Source organism: Typha latifolia, chromosome 6 (genome assembly GCF_019914945.1).
Source record: "Typha latifolia isolate L0001 chromosome 6, TyphaL0001v2, whole genome shotgun sequence".
In the NCBI taxonomy this organism is placed as follows: Eukaryota; Viridiplantae; Streptophyta; class Magnoliopsida; order Poales; family Typhaceae; genus Typha; species Typha latifolia.
The window spans coordinates 3,760,342-3,781,764 of NC_133091.1; the positions used below are offsets into that span (position 1 = coordinate 3,760,342).

The 21,423-nt window shown below is 34.9% G+C and overlaps 3 protein-coding genes and 1 long non-coding RNA gene across 5 annotated transcripts; 3 read left to right on the top strand and 1 right to left on the bottom strand.

Moving 5' to 3' along the window:
* The first annotated feature begins 1,697 nt into the window (after positions 1 to 1,697).
* On the top strand, positions 1,698 to 9,544 carry LOC140790073 (probable histidine kinase 2). 2 transcript variants are annotated; one of them, XM_073139989.1, is made up of 8 exons: positions 1,698 to 1,829; positions 2,752 to 2,844; positions 2,943 to 3,164; positions 3,284 to 3,982; positions 4,115 to 4,490; positions 6,905 to 7,479; positions 7,611 to 8,762; positions 9,248 to 9,544. In XM_073139989.1, the coding sequence occupies exons 2-8, from the start codon at positions 2,779 to 2,781 to the stop codon at positions 9,464 to 9,466; spliced, it is 3,309 nt and encodes a 1,102-aa protein (XP_072996090.1). In that variant the 5' UTR covers positions 1,698 to 1,829; positions 2,752 to 2,778; the 3' UTR covers positions 9,467 to 9,544. The 2 variants fall into 2 exon arrangements, with proteins under 2 accessions (XP_072996090.1, XP_072996091.1); XM_073139990.1 differs by having other exon boundaries at positions 1,826 to 1,953.
* Positions 9,545 to 12,637: 3,093 nt separating this feature from the next.
* Positions 12,638 to 13,486, top strand: LOC140790514 (agamous-like MADS-box protein AGL80). The gene is made up of 2 exons (XM_073140624.1): positions 12,638 to 12,952; positions 13,211 to 13,486. The coding sequence occupies exons 1-2, from the start codon at positions 12,638 to 12,640 to the stop codon at positions 13,484 to 13,486; spliced, it is 591 nt and encodes a 196-aa protein (XP_072996725.1).
* A 961-nt stretch (positions 13,487 to 14,447) lies between these two features.
* Positions 14,448 to 16,778, bottom strand: LOC140791562 (probable pectinesterase 53). The gene is made up of 5 exons (XM_073142203.1): positions 16,350 to 16,778; positions 15,674 to 15,863; positions 15,216 to 15,422; positions 14,881 to 15,116; positions 14,448 to 14,767 (listed from the first exon to the last, which is right to left on the bottom strand). Exons 1-5 carry the CDS (start codon positions 16,769 to 16,771, stop codon positions 14,602 to 14,604), a joined length of 1,221 nt encoding a protein of 406 aa, XP_072998304.1. The 5' UTR covers positions 16,772 to 16,778; the 3' UTR covers positions 14,448 to 14,601.
* On the top strand, positions 15,016 to 16,812 carry LOC140791563 (uncharacterized). Its single transcript, XR_012109585.1, has 2 exons — positions 15,016 to 15,107; positions 15,543 to 16,812. It is a non-coding gene; the product is annotated as an uncharacterized lncRNA (long non-coding RNA).
* Positions 16,813 to 21,423: the final 4,611 nt, after the last annotated feature.

Genomic DNA, 21,423 nt, shown 5'->3' on the forward strand with positions numbered 1-21,423 from the left:
GGGCGACTGAGCGAGATGTACCCGGACTCCAACTCCACTTAGGATTCACCTATTTACCTTTCCGCTCTTTTGATTTTATGCTTTAGATTAGACATTTTATTTATTTAATTTAGAGACTCAAAAATATTAACATTGTTTTATATTTTTATTGCAATTAGTTATAAAATTTAATAAAGCACGTTCTCATTTTATTTATTTAATTTGTCATTGTACACGTAGAGAGTATTAATAAGGCTTCGTGCATCTCAAGCATATTGAAATGCATGGCCGGTCATGATTCCTATTTCGGGTCGTGACAACATAGGTTTACATGAGCTGGTCTATAATCTCAACCTCGGTGGCACGGTCCAAAATATTCTTGTTATATTAGGCTAATCAAACAAAGTCAATTTCATTGTAATTAGAGGGAAGGATAATTATGAAAGCATATCTACTCTATCCAAATTTCACCAGAGGACTAAATAAATAAATGGTGTAGAATGGGAGTCAAACCCAAGTTAGCTAGGTTAATAGAAGCTACTTTAATAAGTATGTTATATAATATTTGTATATTTATTTTAGTTTATATATATAATCATCTTAAGCAAGCTGACTTAAGCTTCACATGACTTGATTAACTTTGTGAGCTCAAAAATTTAGTTCAACTCAGCTCATTTAGAGCTTGAGCCAAGTTCAAGTTGAGCTCTAAAGAGGTCAAGTCGACAATTAGACCACCCCTTTAGAAAATAACCACAAAAAAAAAAATGCTCTGACAACTTGCCCGTGCGTGAGCAGTAACAAGAAAGGCAAAAAGATTTCAAAGAAGGAAAGGGAAATATACTATCTCAGTAAGTGATTAGTCAAGTATGCTAGGCAAGTGATTTAGGCTCTAAACTTAAAAAAGAAGAAGAATATTTTAGTTATATATATTTATTTTGTTAGAAATATTCCGTTAAACATAATTTTAAAAGAAATTAAAAAGATTTTAGTGGCAAATTATAATATTTTAAAAGTTTCAGGTAAAAAAAAAATCCTCTCATTTCTCACTCTGCTCTCACCAGTAGCAAGTCACGGTGGTGGCGAAAGGCACATGGCGTCAGTGGTGAGCGGCGATAAAAGATTCTCTCTCTCTCTCTCTCACCTCCCACCGACGGACATCTCCTTACTTACACACTCTACGCATTGCATTGGATATATGATGAGAAGTTTTTGACCAGACTATCGTGTTTTAATTTTTTTTTTATCAAAATGAATTACTCGTCAAACTTATCATTAAATATCATCTAATTTACTTTAGTCCTAATAAAAATATTACACTGATAAATATTTTATGTATATATTTCTTTTAACTTAGCCTTTTAGCAGTTAAGGCAAAAATATGTCCGACAATAAAAATACCGAACTGATTAGCATTTTAAGTGCTACAATAAATTAGACCCTATTTGATAATAACTTGAAATGCTAGTCTATTTCAGTTTAAAAAATATATAAAATAGACCTAGTTTAGTCAAAAGCTCATACGTCCGGCTGAAACCTGTCCGAAACCAAGGCATGCATGATGCATGATGCATGATATTAGAAAAATGACTAATATCGGGTCTGAACTGTGAATTTGCATCCACAGCCCGTTAACCCAAATAAGATGTGGGACCCACCCCCCCTTTTTTTTATTTGTCTTATTTATTAATTTTCAATTCTCATTGTCTTTTTCCTTTTTGAGTCCTTTCCTATTCCACCTGTCTCCCTCCTTTCATATGAACTGAAGCGGAACAACTCTCAATTCTCGTGAAAGAGTTTGAAATCTCTCTCAACTAGGTCTTTCGCCTTCTGTCTCTCTTTGCCAATCGAAGGTCTCTCTCTTTCTCTCAACTGAAGTTTACTCTCCCTCTCTGTCGCTTTGTCTCTTTGTCTCTTTGTCTCCCCAACTCGTAGTCCTCCGTCTGTAGTGATTATTGATTTGGTTCTTCATGATATGTGAGTAGAAAACCGTGTTTGTAATCTGTCTTAACTCCTGTAAATTTTAAAATTTTATGATATTTTTCTTAAATTTTCTGCTAGTTTTAGAATTTTCTAGTCTTTTTAGATTTTTTTTGTATTTAAACAAGATCGAGAAAAATGACACTCCAACTCGAAATTCCTAATCATTTCGTTTTCTCCAGAACTGAAATCGAAACTTTGAACAATGTACTTGTCTTTGCAATAAAAATTGGAATATTATTTCTGAAGATTAAACTAGTTAGTAGATTACTGCTAATTAGTTTTTATATGTACTATATTAGCATATCTTATATATATATGCTAGACCGTGTAGGTGCTTGTATATATGCTCGTATACCGCCTAGCCATTACGTGGTGGGGTGACTGCCTGCATACTGTGAGCACCTTTCAAAACATTGTTTATATTATCATCCGAATATTTGAGGAAAAGAAATCAGTGAGCGAGGCACTTAAATTGTTTCACAGGTCTAGGTTTAATGACTCAGGACTCTTCTTGAAATATGTTAAAAATCTATGGAAAAGATTTCACCTAGTTATGTTCAAGCTTACAGTCAGAAATTTATTGTTTCTATTCGTCACTTTTAGATTGTGTATAACTGCTACTTTCTTATATGAGCATCTCTCACACAACATCCTCTATGTATCTTAATTCTAAATTTAGTCTGTTAAGAATTATGCTATCATTGTCTTTTCTGCAAAAGCTATCTCTTTATCCTTTCTTCACTGTGAGACTAATGACAGTTTTTTGTTTGTTCTTCTGTAATTGGCAATAAGAACCTGAGCACTGCCAACTAATTTAAGATGAGGACAAATAAAAGCACAAGGCAATCAGAGTTTCTTCTCAACAGTTGGATCATTATGCCCCTGGTAATTCATGACAAATTTAAATTTGTTGATCATAATGGAGACAAATTTGATCTAATAGACTTACTCTTTTTGTTGTTCCTCTTCTACAACGCAAGCAGGTGGTTGTGGCAGCAGGGATAAGTGTGATTTCAATATTATTGGTTGTGGCCCCATGTGCCCAGCAGACCATGCAGGATGCAGCTGACAGTACCCTCCATGCATTGCTTGAACATTTACAGGATCGAGCAAATATGTTGGATCGCGTGAATGGTTCGACATTTTCTATTGCAAAAGTCCTTGGCTCGATGAAGAACCTTACTTTCTTTGACATTGAAAGTGGGGTAAGATGCCTTTCCTTTTTTCTTTTCCTTTTCATCAAGTATGGCAACATGAAATTGGCATTGATGTTCATGGTAACACTTCAATTGAATGTGACGCACTTAATTCTTGATTAAAACAGGTAGCACCGAGGCTGTTCATGGCATTACAGACTGCTCCTTTGGTGACGCAGATCTCTTATGTCGGGATGGATGGACTTGTCTTCTCATATTATTATGAGAAAGACCAACTTCACACATTGTTCTCCAATGTATCACATGCATCAAATAACTCTGTTCCATTTTATTGGTATAGCCAGCTTGTTGATAGATATACTGGTGACCGATATGGAGATGCAATTGCCTTGGCTCCACAACAACTTAATAAGGCAAAATGGTATCATGATGCTTTGGATGGTAGGAGTGGATATGCTTCTTTAGGAGTTGGATGGGAAAATGACAAAGATCAAAATATCTTTTTTACCGCATCTGTTGCAAATGTAGGAGTGGTTTCACTTGGAATTGTTTTAAGTGATTTTATAAATCATGTTTCTGACATTGACCTTTATGGAGGGTATTTGTACTTGGCTATTGACGACAGTCTTTTTCCGGCACACAGTAGAGTTACGAAAAGTCATTATTTTCTTAGAACAAATACAATGACATCGCATGAGATGTATGAAAACAGAATCTTTAGAGTGGAGGAGAAGTACACCAACTTGTCATGTCAAACTAACTTCATTGCTCTGAGCTCTAGTGTATTCAATGCTACTTCTTTTGACTTTCGGAACAAGGAAGATAATATTGGCTATGGTTGCATTGAAGCTTCTGGAATTCGACTTGTATGACAACAAATTATGAGTATTATGTCATACTTTATTTCCTCAAATAATCCTGAACTTGTCGTACTTCATTTTGTTTGTTTTACTTGCAATGCATTATGTAACCTTATTCAGATTGACTGACCTTGCCAGGTTTCCTTATTAGCCGTTCCTTTTAAGGGAAACAAGCATCTATTTCAAGAAATAAAGATCACCGTTATCTCTCTGGTGTTTATTATGATTGTTGGAGTGATTTTTGTGAGCTATATCATGTTCCATATATTTAGAACATCCCAAGTGCAGAAAGCCTTCCTATGTGCCAACCTTATTAAGCAAAAAGAGGCTGTTCAGCAAGCAGAAAGGAAAAGTATGAACAAGAGCTTAGCTTTTGCAAGTGCTAGTCATGATGTTCGAACATCTCTTGCTGGTATTACTGGTTTAATAGAAATTTGTCGAAGTGACACTCATACACATTCTGAAATGGACCGAAACTTGGAGCAAATGAGTACTTGTGTATCAAAACTTCTAGGTAAATTTCTGAGAAGGTAGCTAACTATACATGTCATTAAATTGTTTAATATTAAATATTACTATTTTGTACATGCTGCTTTTGAAAAATTGTTGGTCGTGTTGATTTAACAAAATATACTTCTTGCAGTTTTCTGTCGGATTTTTAAATTCTTTCTCATACTTAAGGACATATTCTTTCTATTAGATAGAAAACATGAATCCTTATATATCCTCTATTGATCACATTTGTTATCTTTTAAAACGTGATTTATCATTTACTGTTCATTACTAAGTATGCGTCTTTCTAAATCTTTTAACACTGTTAGCATATGAAAATCAAGTGGCATATGCAGCTTGTCTATGCTGGAGGTAACTTTGAAGTGTTTATTTTGTTCAATTGTGAAATTTGAAATATCTTTAACATAAGGCACCTAATAAAGAAGCTAGGACTCACAAATATTTAGGAAATAAATTTATTTTTCAGCCAGTTGAGCCCATCGGCTGTCTATACTAGATAATGAGCTAGTCCTTCCCCTATTTGAATATATGATATATACTTGGTAGCCAGTTTGCTGCCAAAACAGCAACCTTTTTATCTCCACCTGCATAATTCTGCAAACTGCTGGGTGCATTTGGTTTCACAATCAGACGTCTTTCCCTCTTGGGTTTGCTCTTATGCTCTATTCATGTAACTATTTAAAAGTTATTTAGTTATAATATTTACCTTGCATGCACCAATCAATATGTTGCATTTTCTCTTTATCCAATATTTGATTAATGTAACTAATGACATATAACAACATAAACTACTAAATGTTTTAACTTACTCTGTCTTTGATAAGAGACTTGACTATGAGTTAAGTACTAATGTCAGTACAATTTTAAATTTTCAGGTACTTTTACATATTTAATTAATGTTCAATTATTCTTATGGAATCATAGACTGCTGGTAAATTTGTGATGCAGTTCATCATTTTCTCAAAGAAGTTTGTCATGAACTCTTCAGTTTTCACTTTGATATGTCCGATTTCTTTCAGTCAGCTTTTTCTTCAATAGATTTTCAAATTCCAAACAAATTCTTATGTCATCACAATTCTGTACATAGAGAATGCACCTCAGTTCACAATAATGACAGGAACATACAGCAAGAGGGATCAATTGTACCCACTGCTAACCACAAGTGACTACATAAAGCTGATATGACAATTTTCAGTATGGATGATTATATTTCCCCTTATTTTTCTAGTGGGGCAGCATAGAGATTATTAGAAATAATTTTGTACAGTTACTTTAGAAAATTAGCACACCAAGTTGGATAATGTTGTGATACAGTCTTCTGAGGCTACCTTGATAGTCTGCCTACTTTCTTCTCTATTGTAGTTAAATGCTGCACTCATCCTGTCTGAACTTATGATATTTTGCCTTCATTGGGGACACTTTTATGTCATCAAACCTTGCTTATCATGGTCAGTGGCATAAAGTAGTTGTTCTGTCATTCTGCGATTCCCGAGTAAAGTTGTTGAGATAAGGTCAAGATTTGTCTTTGCTAGATTGCTGCAACTTGTGAGAGGATTGGACTCTCACAGCCCTAAGTTTTGCAGAACCTTTTGGTGCCAATTTGCTATTCGTTTATCTTTTTTCCTAAAATTATAAGAGTTGTTAAATGCCAATATGATAAGGGTTTGCTAGAAATATAGCAAGATTTGTGTAACATATTGCATCTTCTGTTTGGAAATTGGAAATGTTGGTGCATGTTTGAAACTGTGCCTTGAATCTTGGACCCTCCTAGATGTTTAGATAAATGTTCCTTATCGAGTCTTTTCTTCAATTTTGGGATAAGATATTTTGTTTAATACGATTATTAGTTTTTTTAGACTGTATTACATGCTTATAAGTGCAGTATTTTCAGTAATTATATATCTTATATATGTTCTGTTTTGCACTATATAATCCTTTATGGATTAGAAGTTCCCTATATCATAATGCATCTTCTGTATCAGTTTCGACTCTTGAGATGCTATCTTTTACATAACTCCATGCAATGCCAACCTTTTGGTGAGTATTTTATGATATAGTCCATATTTTTAAAGCTAAAATATTTTATAAACACAATTATGATGTGACCTATTGTAACCTTCTAACAGATTAGTCACTTCTGTTAAATCGAATGCTTTTTCATATTATCATAACTCCGAATGAATCCTTGTAGCTTTCCTGATTTAATAGGGTGCATTGATATCATCGTATTATCTTTGTCAGAAGTGCATTATCTCTAACTTCTTTGCAAGGACACACAATAATGTATTGGAGAACTAAGTATTTGTCAAACTTAGTAGTTTTTGATAGATTACATTTACTTATCCTGAAGAATTAGTTTATATGATATGTGTTATTAATGAAATACTGACTATTTTTATGGGCAAACTTTGATAGGGATATTAAATTCTGTGCTTGACACCAGTAAAGTGGAAGCAGGCAAGATGCAGCTAGAAGAGGTTGAGTTTGATATTTCACAAGTTATTGAAGAATCCATTGATATATTTCATATTGTAGCCCTTAGGAAAGGCTTCGAGGTGATTTGGGATCCTTGTGATTTCTCAATCTTAAAACATCCAAATGTCAAAGGAGATTGTACGAGACTAAAGCAAATCCTAGACAATGTGCTTGGAAATGCTGTGAAATTTACATCTGAGGGGCGTGTTGTTGTCCGTGCTTGGTCTAAGAAACCAACTGTTGAAAACTTTAAGCTCCCCCCCAAACATGGTTGTTTTTTTGCAAATGTTTTTAGTTTTCTATCAAGATGGATTTTAAAAAATGAAGCTCAAAGTGGGTTTGGAAGCACACAATGTGATCCTAGCTGTACTGAATTTGTTTTTGAAGTAGATGACACAGGTCCGGGAATTCCAAAGGAGAAGAGAGATTCTGTTTTTGAGAATTTTATTCAGGTCAAAGAATCAGCAGCAGGATGTGAAGGCACTGGCTTAGGACTTGGAATTGTCCAATCTTATGTGAGTTGTTCAAATTGATATGCAATACTTCTTAGTTAAGTTTGATTAGTAGTTCTACTGTTTTTCTTCCTTTTTATCACAAATAATATTTTTGTCTTGACACACTATTTAGTATCTGAATTCATTTGTAGGTTCGTCTGATGGGTGGCGAGATCAGTATTAAAGACAAAGCACCTGGTGAAAAAGGAACTTGTTTTAGATTCAATATTCTTCTGAAGTCATGTGAAGTACCATATGATGGTGAAGCAGAAAAAGATGGATCAAATAGGTCTTACCTTCAAGCTACTTCAAGTACTAATTGCCTAGATATTGACAGAAAAGCAGCAAGTCAATCATTAGTTCGAGCCCTAACATTTCGAGAAGGTTTTAGCATGGAAGGAACTCATGCTCTACTATTCATTCAAGGTGATGAAACTAGAAGAATATTACAAACTTGGATGGAGTGCATTGGCATTAAAGTCTGGGCAATTCATAATTTGGACATTCTCTATCCTATTCTTGAAAAGATTAAGAATAGAGGTAGTTCCTCTGGAAAGTATGAATTTGCATCTTTCGGAAGAACATTGTCACATGGTACTACTATAGAGATAGAAGGTCCTTCTACCCCTAAAGATAAGAGCAGTCAACATTTGCCCATCACAGAAAGAGATTGTTCCAGGAAGACAAGCTCAGGAGGAGCATCTGCATGTATATTAGCTGTCATTGATGCATCTTGTGGAACTTCTGCAGAGGTATGCTCAAGTTTGAAAAATTTTGCTGATGTGAATCATCAAGTTCGGTGCAAAGTTGTTTTCTTGGCTAATCCGAATACCTCTACTGTTGGCTTGAAAAAGTTTAAGCTGGCAAACTATGATCTTATATTGCAAAAACCTCTTCTTGGTTCTCGGTTATATGCACTTCTGCAACTTCTGCAAGAATTCCATAGAGTAAATGAAGGTCATCTACCTCGACTAGGGGTTGATAGTACAGAGGAAAATTCACAACAATTTCGCCAGCAAGATCCTTCAAGTGAAACTAGGAACTTGACTACTCAATCGAGTTATCACAAACCATTAAATGGAATGCACATCCTACTTGTTGAAGATACACTGCTTTTGAGCCGTATTGCTAAAACCAAGTTATCACACCTCGGCGCAACTATTGAAACTTTAGAAAATGGGTTAGAAGCCTTCAATACAATAAAAAAGGCTCTACGAGATGCATCTCAAACCCTAGGAGGAAGCATTGATGCACAAGGAGATTCAAGATACTTTCCCTATGATGTTGTTCTGATGGATTGTGAGGTAAGATACAAATTTCCATGGGTTTCTAGTTGATACAGTTGTATTAATATTGTACATCATTTTTAGGGGAGCAGTTTTTTAAACTTTGATTTAAGGTGAATTCAAATGGATGAGTGATCGAAAGTTAGCTTGTTATGTGATTGCAGTAATCCTGTTATTTATCATATAGATGAGGTCTGTTCTCATGCTTTACTTCGAAAGCAAAGCAGTGGCAGCAGCAGACTGATTTATTATTAGATATTAGTCTCATGCTTTGCCTTCTATGAATGTTTCAAAATGACTTAACTGATGCAGCAGAAGTTACAAGTTTATTGTTTAGCAAATGTCTATGAATTTGCCAGCCAGATTTACAGTTAGACTGCATAATATACATGTCTTGCTCTTTATAATTCTTACAATAGGTTGACATCATAATTAATTGCTATTGATATAGTAGCTATATATGCTTATTCTACTCTTTTCTGTTGCTTTTTTTTTTTGTTCAGATGCCAATAATGAATGGTTATGAATCAACAAGACATATACGCGAAGAGGAAAGACGTTACGGTGTCCACATCCCTATTATAGCTTTGACTGCTCATGCAACATCAGAAGAAAAGAACAAGACTATTCTTGCTGGAATGGATTTTCACTTGACAAAGCCCATACAGGATGCAAAGCTATTGGAAGCTATCAGTTGTGTTTGTAAAAATTATAAACCGTGAAATACCATTTTCTCTTGCCTGTTGAAGGCTACTGTTACTTAGCTGGTTTAATAATAATAAACTAGTGATTTCTTGAGATATTGGTGGTTTAGGATGGACAACTTAATATCTGAGTTTTTGACTGAACTAGCCCTCCCAAAAAAATTAGAGGCAATGCTTGAAATAGCCAAAAACTCTTCAACATGCACTTCCACCTCTAGTTTGTTCTCTCTACTATATCTCTACTCGTCCCTGTATGCATGCATGCTTTGTTTATGCTTGTAACAACTCTCTCCAGGTTAAATCATGAAGATATTTGATTCATTGTTAGCAGCAAGCAATTATATGTAGTTATTTTTTTTCAAAAGAAAGTCCACAGACCACATTCTTGTTGAAATATAGATGAATTGTTGCAACTTGACATCTCAAATTTGAGGGGGAAAATGTGGAGCAAGCACAAGCTCTCATAAAATGATGTCCAAATCCTATCTATCTCGTTTGACAAAATCTTGGTCTGAGACAAATTGCATTAGCTGATACAATGTACCAGCTGACTCGGAGCTTCGTCAAGCTCACAAAGTCAAGCTCTCAAAGATCTAACACAACCTGCCATAAAATTAAAACAGTCTAACATAACAACAGCAAAGAAATAGATCACTACATACAAACAGCAACTATCACTACCACAGCCCACACAACAGCCCTACAACCAGAAAGGTGGAAAAATAGAGATACCACAATTCCAACTTCATTCCTGTGGCTCCAGACTAATGTCGGGATTGACTAGCAGTGAAAACGGATTGGATACGGACCGAATAGTGTTCAACTTACATCTGAATCTTTCTTTTTTTAGTCTGGATACTAATTCGGATATGGATATTGAACGAATAGTAAAATTAAAATTATATCCTAACTAAACGGATACAGATAATTTTCTAATAGAGAATCAGATCTTAAACGGATGTTGATCAAATTTTATACGAATTATAATCGTTTATTTAGACATAATTAACATAAAAATATTAAGAGTTTCACAAAAAATAAACTTTTTGTATATTAAATACATATAAAATTAGATAAATTAATCTCTACAAATAATATATAACACATTATTATTGATAACAATGTCAATATTTACTATTTAAATAAGCAAACTAAAAATCGTAAACTATTTAAAAATATATGTGAGTCCGAAAATTATATCGGACTCGTATCCGAATCTATATCCGGATTTTTTTCAAAAATTATATTCATATCCGAATCCAATAGAATTTTTTTATCCGAATCGAATCAGATAGCGGATCGGGATGGAGTTAATCCGACCCATTTTCACCCTAACGGAGACACATAAAAGATTAATACTATCAATAAAACAAACTTATTAAACACCCAAAGATATACTTTTTTATGTATAAATGATCTTTGATTTCACATATGAATTTATGATCATCTGCTGTCTTACCCTTATTTCACAGGAGGTTGTTTCTAATTATTGACAACTAATGATGATTAACTAAGAAGATAGTGATTATGGTACCAGCTTGCGGTTTAACATATTCTCACATCATAGTTTCGTTTTAAAAGATCAACTTGATGAACTTAAATTTGATGACATATCCCAACTCTCAAAAAGTGTTATCACATAAATATATACTGTTTAATTTCATCATTATAATAACATACTAGTAATTAAGATATGGTCAAAGAAAATTAAATCGGCAGGCAAAGGTGGTGGGCCTATACAATGTGACACATTGATTCTAGTCAATAGTATTAAGTTTAATTACCTAAAGTGTGATTAAGATGAGCTACTCGCAAATTTACGTATAAACTTAAGTTTAAAATACGTGGAAACAAGTTGAAATCGGATGAAACTAAAGGGAAGAAAGCTATAATTTTACCCCTTTTTCTTTTAAAATTTTTTTTTTCTATGCCACCCTTTGACTCCTGATATATATTCTACTTATCAACTCTTTAGCCAAATCAAAATTCACAATAAATACCGGTTTTTTCTACAATTTTATTGCACCTTTTAGTTTAATAAAATTACTCTCTGCCAAAATTACTTAGGCCCAAGTAAAAAGCTAAAGCATTTCAAATTTATTCTTAGTAGTATGGACTCAAATCTGGGCCTTTAATCATAAACTTTTTGATGGTGGACCTAAAAGCAATGTAAATGGGTCCAATTTACATTATCTGTAAAGCCCTATAATATTAGGTTAAAAATATTTTACTACCTTATACTTTAAAAAAAAATATTAGGTTATAAATTAGTCATGTACTTAGTATGATCGTTAGTTATAAGTATATGATGGTAAAATATATCAACTCTTTTATATTTTAACCAAACTTATTTAATGGGAAATCTATAAAAAATATCTTACCTTTTACTTTTATTATTATTTACATCATACCAATAAATATTTATCGTTCGCCCCTTGCATTTAAGTTAAAATACCTAAAAATACATAGTAAAATGTAGGGCTCATTTTGCAAATATTAGAAATGCTATGTATAAATGGAAATAAGTTAAACATCAGGGCAGTAAATGCAAATTTTTCTATTAGTTATTGGCCAGAAAATTTTAGTGGTACAAGGGGAGTGTATCTATTAATGAGCAAATTTCTAGTCCAGCTGCTAAGTGATTGGGTAATGCCACAAATCTATGGCCGAGATTTCTTACTATATATACTTTTTTAATGGTTACACCACACCACCTTCCTCGCCAAAAAAGTGTACCAAATATATATCCCCACTATTTTTTTATATTAAGTTTCATGTACATCTCAACTTTTGATGTTAATAAAATTGGGGTTGTTTTTTCTCACTTTTTCCAAAAAAAAATTAATAGAAGAAATGCTAAGCTTATATATATATTTTGATGAACTTTTAGTCAAAAAAATTGTCATGAAATATATATATATATATATTTTTTTAATCTAAGTCTTACGTAATGGAAAAATAATATGTATATGTTCTAGATAAATAGGGTAATAGAACATGGTTTTGGTAGTTAGAAATATAAAGAAAAAAAGAGAGTAAATCATACTACTTTCGTTTTCGTTTTTGTTGGGTACGATTACGCTTAGCAGAGCTCATCTTGCCAACTCATCTTGCCACTCTCTTCCTCTATAAATACTTTTGGCTATTACCGTAGTCTTAATAAAAAAGAAATATCCGTCCGCAAGAGCCATGGCTCGGAAGAAAGTGAGATTGGCGTGGATCGTGAATGACTCCACTCGCCGCATGACGCTGAAGAAGCGCAAGAAGGGGCTGATGAAGAAAGTGGAAGAGATCAGCATCCTCTGTGATGTTAAAGCTTGTGCGGTTGTCTACGACCCTCATGACCAGCAGCCGGAGATCTGGCCGGCCTCTCCGGATGCAACCAAGCACATGCTCGAGCACTTTAAGAGCAAGCCGGAGTGCGAGCAAACCCATAAAATGATGAACCAGGAGACCTTCCTCCAACAGCGTGTGGCCAAGATGACCCGACAACTGCACCGCTTGGTCTTTTTAACTCATCAACTACTCTAAAAGTTTTATGCTGTTATAGTTTGATACTTATATTTTAATTGACAGATTGATAGATATGTTGATATTATTTATATTTTCACTCGATCTAGATGATGAGAATAGGATAGCAGATAAAAGAATTAAAGCTAGGGTTTACTCTATTTCTATTTCCCTTCTATTCTCTTTATTTATTATTATTTTTTTTTTTGAAACTCTAACTAATACCATGCTAAAATGATGCTCCGGTAACAGACAATGGATAACCGGGAGGCGGAGATGCGCGCGCTCGTGCTGGAGGGACTCGCGGGGAGAGGATTCGAGGATGTCGGGCTGGAGGATGCGACCGGCGTCATTGCGTTGATCGAGTCGAAGATGAAGGAGATCGGGGAGAAGATAGAGGAGGAGAGGAAGAGGCTCGCCAGGCAGCAGCACTCGGTGACGGAGATGATGAGCTCGTGGCCGGAGGTACTGTACGTGGATCCTAATACCCCATGGCATGATCCATTCTTTCACTTCGGTGATGAGTGAAGTGAATCATGCATGGAGAGGAAGAGACTCGTCATTTGCTCATTTACTTGCTGTTATGTCTGCTGTTATTTTCTTCTGCTCCATCTAAGATAGTATGTATGTCTGTCTCCATGGCATCTTGGTGTATTCATATATATCATGATGAGAATATAATCATGTTTCTCTTTAAAACTCTATGAAAAATTTCCATGGATTGATAATAATATATTGATATGATAATTGGAGTTTCTCTCCTTGTGACTGTGATTAAGTTAATTTTCTTATATTTGGGTGATTTTATGGTTAATTAGTACCTGTAAAATTTTTTTTTTTTTAAAAAAAGCTTTCTTTTTAAGGATCTATTGAGATATCTTCTACAAGGGAGTTGAAATCTTACTTATATTTACTATGAAAATAAGGTTTAAGGAAAGCTTTAACGCCAGTCTGAATTATTAATATTTATCTTTCGAATTCTATATTTTATTTTTAATGCCTCAACAATATCTAAAAGTTAATTCTAACCTAACAGGCTAATGAAATAGAGAATATTTCATTAGTCTTAAACTACAAATATTATTTCTAAACGTTAAAAAAATTTCTCGAAAGTATTAAGATTATTTTATATTTATAGTTAATTTATCTCGTCTATATAATAATCATTATTAAGAAAATTAATATCAGGATTCCTTTGAGACACTAAAAAGAAACTACAAGAGCCGAATGATAAATATCCATGTGATAGATCGTGCGCGAATAATAACAAACATAAAATACACACGGTTGTTTAGTTTAGTGCGATGTTTCTAAAGACGCTGCAACTATACATATTTTAAGTACAATAATTTTGATAGCATATCCTTTCTTGTAGAGTCTTATTGTACTAATTTAAGCTAATATGTTACATTTTAACATCCCATTAGAGTAAAATCTTAAAACATACCTTCAATGTGAAGAGAAAAGATCAGTATCAGTATCTCAACTCTTTAGCCAAATCAAACTTCACAATAAATATCAGTATCTCAACAATCAAAATATGTTTACTTAGGCCCAAGTAAAGGTAAAGCATTCCAAATTTATTCTTACTAGTATGGAGTCAAATCTTGGCCTTTGATTAAAAATGCCCAATAAAATGAGCTCTATGAACTTAATGGTGGGCCTAAAAGCCATGTATCCCCATTAATGTAGTATGTACCAAGGAATGGTTGGGCCTCCTCATCTGACAATAAATGGGCCCAATGGACCCTTCCAGTCCAATTAGCTCCTGGCCCACTGCATTGGTATTCCCCATAATATACACCACTCCTGACAAGATTGCCAATATTAAATTAGTACTCACATATTACCTAATTTGTAAATAACTAGACATTTTGATTAAATAAATAAATTATATGGGCCCAAGCCCATGTAGAACTTACGATTCGGGTCGTTGGATACGCCAGCTGTTCCAACCTTGCGGTATGACAACCTTATCCATGAAAGTGTAGGAGAATACAACCCGTGAGTGATCTCCCCATGCCCTTCCTAGATACACGAGGCCGTTCCCGGTGATCGTGCTCCGGACGAAGGAGAAACCGCTCGCCATCGTCCTTGTGCTTCGCCTCTGCGCAGTTAGTGATGCCACATTCTTTGCAATGGAGTTGAGGTAACAATTCTTCGCAAGCCACCACAAAATTTTGAACTTGATTAGTAACAATTCAAATCTGTCTGGGATTCTCAAGAAGGCCCAGTACCTATATGTAAGTGCACTTACTTCATATAGGGATCTTCCGTATCCAAATATGAAGTCTACTGATCCTTGGATGAAGCAGTTCTTGAAGTAGTGAAGGCCCTTGTGGTCATACAAAGTGTCCTGTGCCCCATAGAAGCTGCAGTTGTAAAAGGCAGCCTTGTCGCCGGAGATCCGGAGGGCCACCGCCTGCCCGCCGATCTGCCCGGCATTCGGGTATGGTGCCGTGTTCTACCCAGCCATAGTAAAAACCATATCATGGCTCAATATTTTAATTACGATTGACCAAAAAGTTAAGTTATGCACGTTTTTCTATTATAGATTAAAGAGTTCTCCGTATCGTCATTTAAGGGTTATGCATGAATCAAACGCTTTCTCTTGGACAAAGTTAGACCTAACAATCCACTAGGTACAAAGGTACAAGCACAAGAGCAGAAGAGCTAACATAGCAAAAGTATTTTTTTTTAAACAAAAACTTTTACCTCAAACTTAATGTTGGCAGCTACAAAGTAGTCTGCATTGATGGCAACTGTGGGGCTATGGAAGGTCTTCAGTGGCACTCCATTGTCACCCCTTGTGGCTGCTGTGTCATTTCCAGTTATAATAGGAGGGTCATCACCACTGCCCAACAAAGTGATGAAGGACATGGACTTTGGAATTACAATCTTTTCCCTGCAAAAGGATCACCATGCATGTATATAAGATGAGATTCTACTTGTAATAAATAAAAACAAAATATTTCAATTAACAATACCCCTACATTCAAGTGATTTTTTTTGTCTTTTTTTGTGATTAACATCCCTTCTTTGGACTATTTGTATTCAAGCTTTTAATTATAAAAAAAATGTGGAGAAAAGCTTTGGATTTTGTAATGGCACCTTAGACAAGAATATTTTAGGAGTTAAATAAAAGGAAAAAAAAGAAGAAGAAGAGGAAAGATGAGTATTTTTGGTATTTTAGAAGGAATATTTCTATTCAGATACCCTTTTGTTGGAGATAGGTTAGGTTAAACCTAGATTCCTAATCACATTATAACCTTAAAAACATAGAGTGTTATTTGAAAGTTTTCCTAAAATAAATCATAAAACGATCAGTACTCTTCCTTGTGTTATTGTCATCGTGGTGATTAATAAGAAATGTACCAAAAAATATTATTACCTATAGGTGCCTGGTCTTAGCTCCAATATGACTCTCCTTGTATTATGCAATGGTATACTATCCACAGCTTCCCTTATGCTTGTATAGTTTCCACTTCCATCTTGGCACACAATGTACCTCACGGCGGCTGCCTCCGCCTTCGCCAGCTTCACGTCAAGGCTCCTCAGGCCGCCGCCGGCGAGCTCTCCTGAGTAAGAGTTCATATGAAGTGCGTATGATCTCTTGTGGTTTTGGACGTTCCAAGATACCCATCTCTTGAAATCAATATCTCCTTCCTCTAGAGAGCTACAGAAGGATGTTAAAGCTAGTAGAAGAGTGGAGGAGAGGAGGAAGAGAGGGAGTAGAGGATGGCTATGGAGAGTAGATGCCATTAGACCTACCAAAGGAGAAAAGATTGTGAAGTTCTCAACTAAACATATCATATTTTGGAGCTATATATGGTGGTGAGTACTTAAATAGTGCATGGGCTAAGGTTATGGGGGGGTAATGGACACATGGGTCTCTTTGTATGGTCACTAACATAAACCTAGCTCACTAATTGGTGCATCCCTTGGGACCCACATGACCCATTTCCAAATAATTATAAACAAAAGAAAAAAAAAAGAAAATTTTGCTTTATTCTAGGAAGAAGGAAGCTTTTGTAGTTTATATTAGCAAAATATATTATATGATTGAATCCATCATCTGTCTTCATGTGTGAGAAAATGAGATAAGAAGCAGTAGAATAAGATTTTATCAAGTGCTTTAGTTATTGTTATCCCTTAATCTTGTCCCTTGTTCATGCTGCTAACTTTTATTTGTGCATTTAATGGCAAATTTGATCATAAAAAAGTTGGCTAGATATCTGCTTATATTATTCTTTCATCAGATGCTAACCTCCTCCTAGCTTTAGGGTTTAATCAAATAATTTAATCGATATAAATTAAGTTGCCTAATTAAAACAACCAAAAGGTTGTTGACTTATTAATGTTTTCACATCCTCAAAAAGGCCAAGATATGGTCAACATACATATCAACTTGGTTAATAAATTAAAATTGTTTGCTCCCTAGTTGGATGATTCTATTTATCAATCATGTTTGAGAATTATCAACACACACACACAAAAAAAAACATCAAAATTTTGAGTTTACTAATAATATTCATTTTCTACATTTCCCAAATGCTATCCTTCACCACAAGTGCACCCACTAGTCTTGGGTTTATATTTTATCAAACCAGTATCAAATAAGAGATCCAAAATTCAAATTCTACTAGTCATATCTATCATTTGAAACATGATTTTTTTTTCATTCATTTAAGTTTAATCTATTTGTTAGGCCTATTAAAATATCTTTAATAAAATAAGAGGAAAATGTTAGGATATAAATTTTTTTGACAGCTTAACTTCTTAATTCTTAGGGTAATATTGTGAGACTTTTTTTGTCTTTTTCCTTGAAAGGCTCATTTTATTTGCAGAGTGAATAAGTAAATGTCAATGGTCCTTATTATTGAATTGTCATAGAACAAAATCAAACTTGATGTTGTCACCTTGCATCAGCATGACTACTCTCGAGTTTTTCTTTCATCAAAATGAGTCAGTCTCCTCCAAATTTTATTTGCTAAAATAAATTGCAGCCAGTAAAATGATGTACTCATTAGCATTTTACTTAAAAAAAACATCAGTAAGTTTAGTGTCTATAGCTTAGATTAGCACACTGATTTAATCAGTATTTTAAGTGTGGCTGGCTACTACCATTGATTATCTAAGACAAGACCGTACTTATAAGCAATCAAATATATAGCTCATCTACTTTACATAAAGCATTAATAGGATCGACGTGTTTATGTGTGATCATCTCCCTTCCAATACACTGTGGTAAGAGATTATCTGTACGCAACCAAGTAAACTCCTGATTTAATTGGCGTCTATTTACATAAATCACAAATGATATCAACGTCTATTTCGCATACCTACCTCCTCACTAACTCTTTGCCTTAGTTCATTTTATGGTGTTAGCTTGCTGCAACGCAAACGAGAGATATTGATAGGATCAACAATGTAAAATAAGAAGAAGACGCTGAACTTATTATTGTTTCGTCTAGAATATAAAATGCTGAAGAGATTTAACGTAGAGTTGATAATATGAATGTTGAGTTGATAGAAATAGTTTTTTTTTATGGTATTAAGTTTAATTAGGGTGTAACCCATTTGGACAAATAATGTTGGGGGGAGACAATATAGGAAATCTTCATACATGGGAATATGTTGGGTGCCAAATCCATTAAATAAGATAAGTTTCCAACTTTTTTCAAGACAAGCATGGAAGTATATAAGATGCAGAGTGTCCTTTTCATACATTTGAACTGAAAAAGGGATACATTATGTGTGACAACTGTCTCCCATTTACTTTTTCCTAGTGGAAGACTGCTCAATATTTTTGGCCCACAATATTTAACTTTTTGTCTATCTTTCTCTCATTTAATTATTAATAACTATTGTGATACCTAACAACCTTGAATCTCTCTCTATATATATATATATATATGATGGATTTTGAGCTTGTTTCTTCCCCCCACATTATGTAGCTCAAATAAGCTAATGGTTTGCACGACTATGAAGAAATATCGGGCGGCTATGATCGAAATGATCATTTTTTTTTTCTTTTTTGATGATCATATCAATGTAAACTTCAAAACGCAATTGATGCAATTGAAATACATCATTAGGTCCAAACACTAACAAATACCTAAATTGATAAGGTATATATATTCATCATTGATAATTAGATAGAGTAAGCAAAGTGAGAGTTGATCCATTTGTACTAGTAGTAGTACTCGTAGGTGGTCCATTAAATGGAACAGCCCACGAGCATGTTAAGAAAACTTTTTGCCATCCATCCATATTTGCTTGCTTGCTTGGATTGGTTGTTTATCTGCTTCAAGTGCTCTTCATAATTAATTGGCCAAATGGAAGGCATTTGAGCTCAGAAAGGCTGCAAACCAGCAAAACACTTGACGATGGATTGCTGGATATGAAGATTACTGACCATCACGGAGGCAACGCGGATTTCTTTTCTTTCTTTTTTTTCTTTTAGGAGAAATTAATAACATCTCTTTCAAGTACAATCAAAACATATGAACCGTCAAGTGAGCTATTTGCTTTGCTGTAAATATAAAAAATAGAGAAAATAGAGAACGAAGAGAGCAACTACAAGTAATCATGTATCAACAACCGGAGCAACGAATTGAACATGAACACCTACAAACTAGCCTGATATGATCCGCAACGGTTCTAGACTCGATTAGGCTCGTAACTTCCGAAGAATTCTGCAAACAATCTAACCGACGAATCTTCCTAAATTTTAGATATGTTGTTGCTCTGGGAAAGAGTTTTCTAAGAAACCAAAAATACCGGATTTGGACGGTTAGATCTCAAGATATCGACAAACCAAGGGCCGAAGGTCAATCAAATCCTAGCTTCATAGCTCTCCAATGGCTAGATAGATGCTATGTTTATTCCTTGGTGTGAAGGGGAAGAAGTTGTTGTAGAAGATGGGAGTTAGAAGCTGGAAGAGGCCGACCAAAGACTTGGGCGGTGGAAGAAGGGAGGAGAGAGAGGGCGTCAATGGCTAGAGACAAATTGAGAGGGAGATAAAGGCCAAAGCTAATTCAATTATCCAAGATAAACTTCAATTAGGGTTTCCTCCACATATTTATAGAGGTTCATCCTAGGGACTCATCAACTAAGTTAAACAACTCTAACAAAGCTTAACAAACCCACAACTTTCACGAAATTTTAGTTCTCTCTCGATGTTAACTTATGCAGGCGTTCGAACGACCGCATTCGAACGACCCGATTCCATTCGAACGTACAATTCGCGTTCTTTGTTTTTACGAATATGTGCAGGCGTTCGCATTCCCATTCGACCGCGGTCCCATCATTCGAACGCGCTCTGGCAGAAATGTTTTATTACTTCTAATAAAGCTCAACTAGATAAATATGCTCATCCTAATGAACCCAATACCGCGAGTGGAGCCAATATGGATTAAATCGTATCAGATATTTTGACGAGCAGTATGGAATTAAGCATCAACTAGATTCAAAAGCTTAAGCTATTAAATGAAGACCCAAGAATTTATATAAACTCTTTTTTTTATCCTCTATTTTCAATGCGTGACTAAACTCACATGTGATACTTAACAAATCTAAAAATATTCATGAGCCTTTCGTCAAGATCTTAAGCATGTCCTCCTTGGTAGAGAATTTGAAAATAAAGAACCCAATGGCCATGTTAACAACCAAGAAATCGCTCGATCGAACCTCTTGACCTCCTTGGGGAGGTAGAGAAGATGAGATACCCCAAAAAACTTACTAATTATGCTATAGTGTCACTCTGCACGGCTCATCATCAAGCGCTCAAGATTGATGGTAATGGAACTCGTGGATGCACCTTTAACACTAGACAAAAGAGATCTTGTTATGGATCGTGTGTCCGTTCCCGATTAAGCTTGGATGCTAGGAAAGCAGTCCACACAGTCAAAGAAGAATATTTTCAAAATATTTTTCGTAGTTCAGAAAATTATGAAACCAGTGGTAATCATTTCGTATCTTTCTGATATACATTTTTGATACTCATGCCCTTCATATCTTCTGACTACACCTAGGATAAAAATGTGCAATATTGTGGTGAAGATGAAGATAACAGGTGATGGTGATAATGGTGATGGATTTGGTGGCACGTGGTGTTGAAGGGATAAGGATAAGGGGGGAGAAGTTGGTCGAGATTCTAAGGAAGATGGAGGACTCGATAGTCTAAGGGGGTTAGAATTAATCAGTGTCGAGATGACACACGGCTAGGGCTTGAACAAGGAGGGAGAAGAGTTAGGATAGAGAAAGAATGGAAGAAAATTCAATATTCATTCATAATCCTCCCTTAGGTTATCATTCACATGTTAACCTAACAAGCCAAACTAACAAGTAGTAACCCTAAAAATAGTGCATTCTCGTCGATCGTGTTCGAACGGGGTCGAGCGTGTTCGAACACGCAATTCGCGTTCCTTGTCGGTGCGAAACGTATACAAGTGTTGGCATAT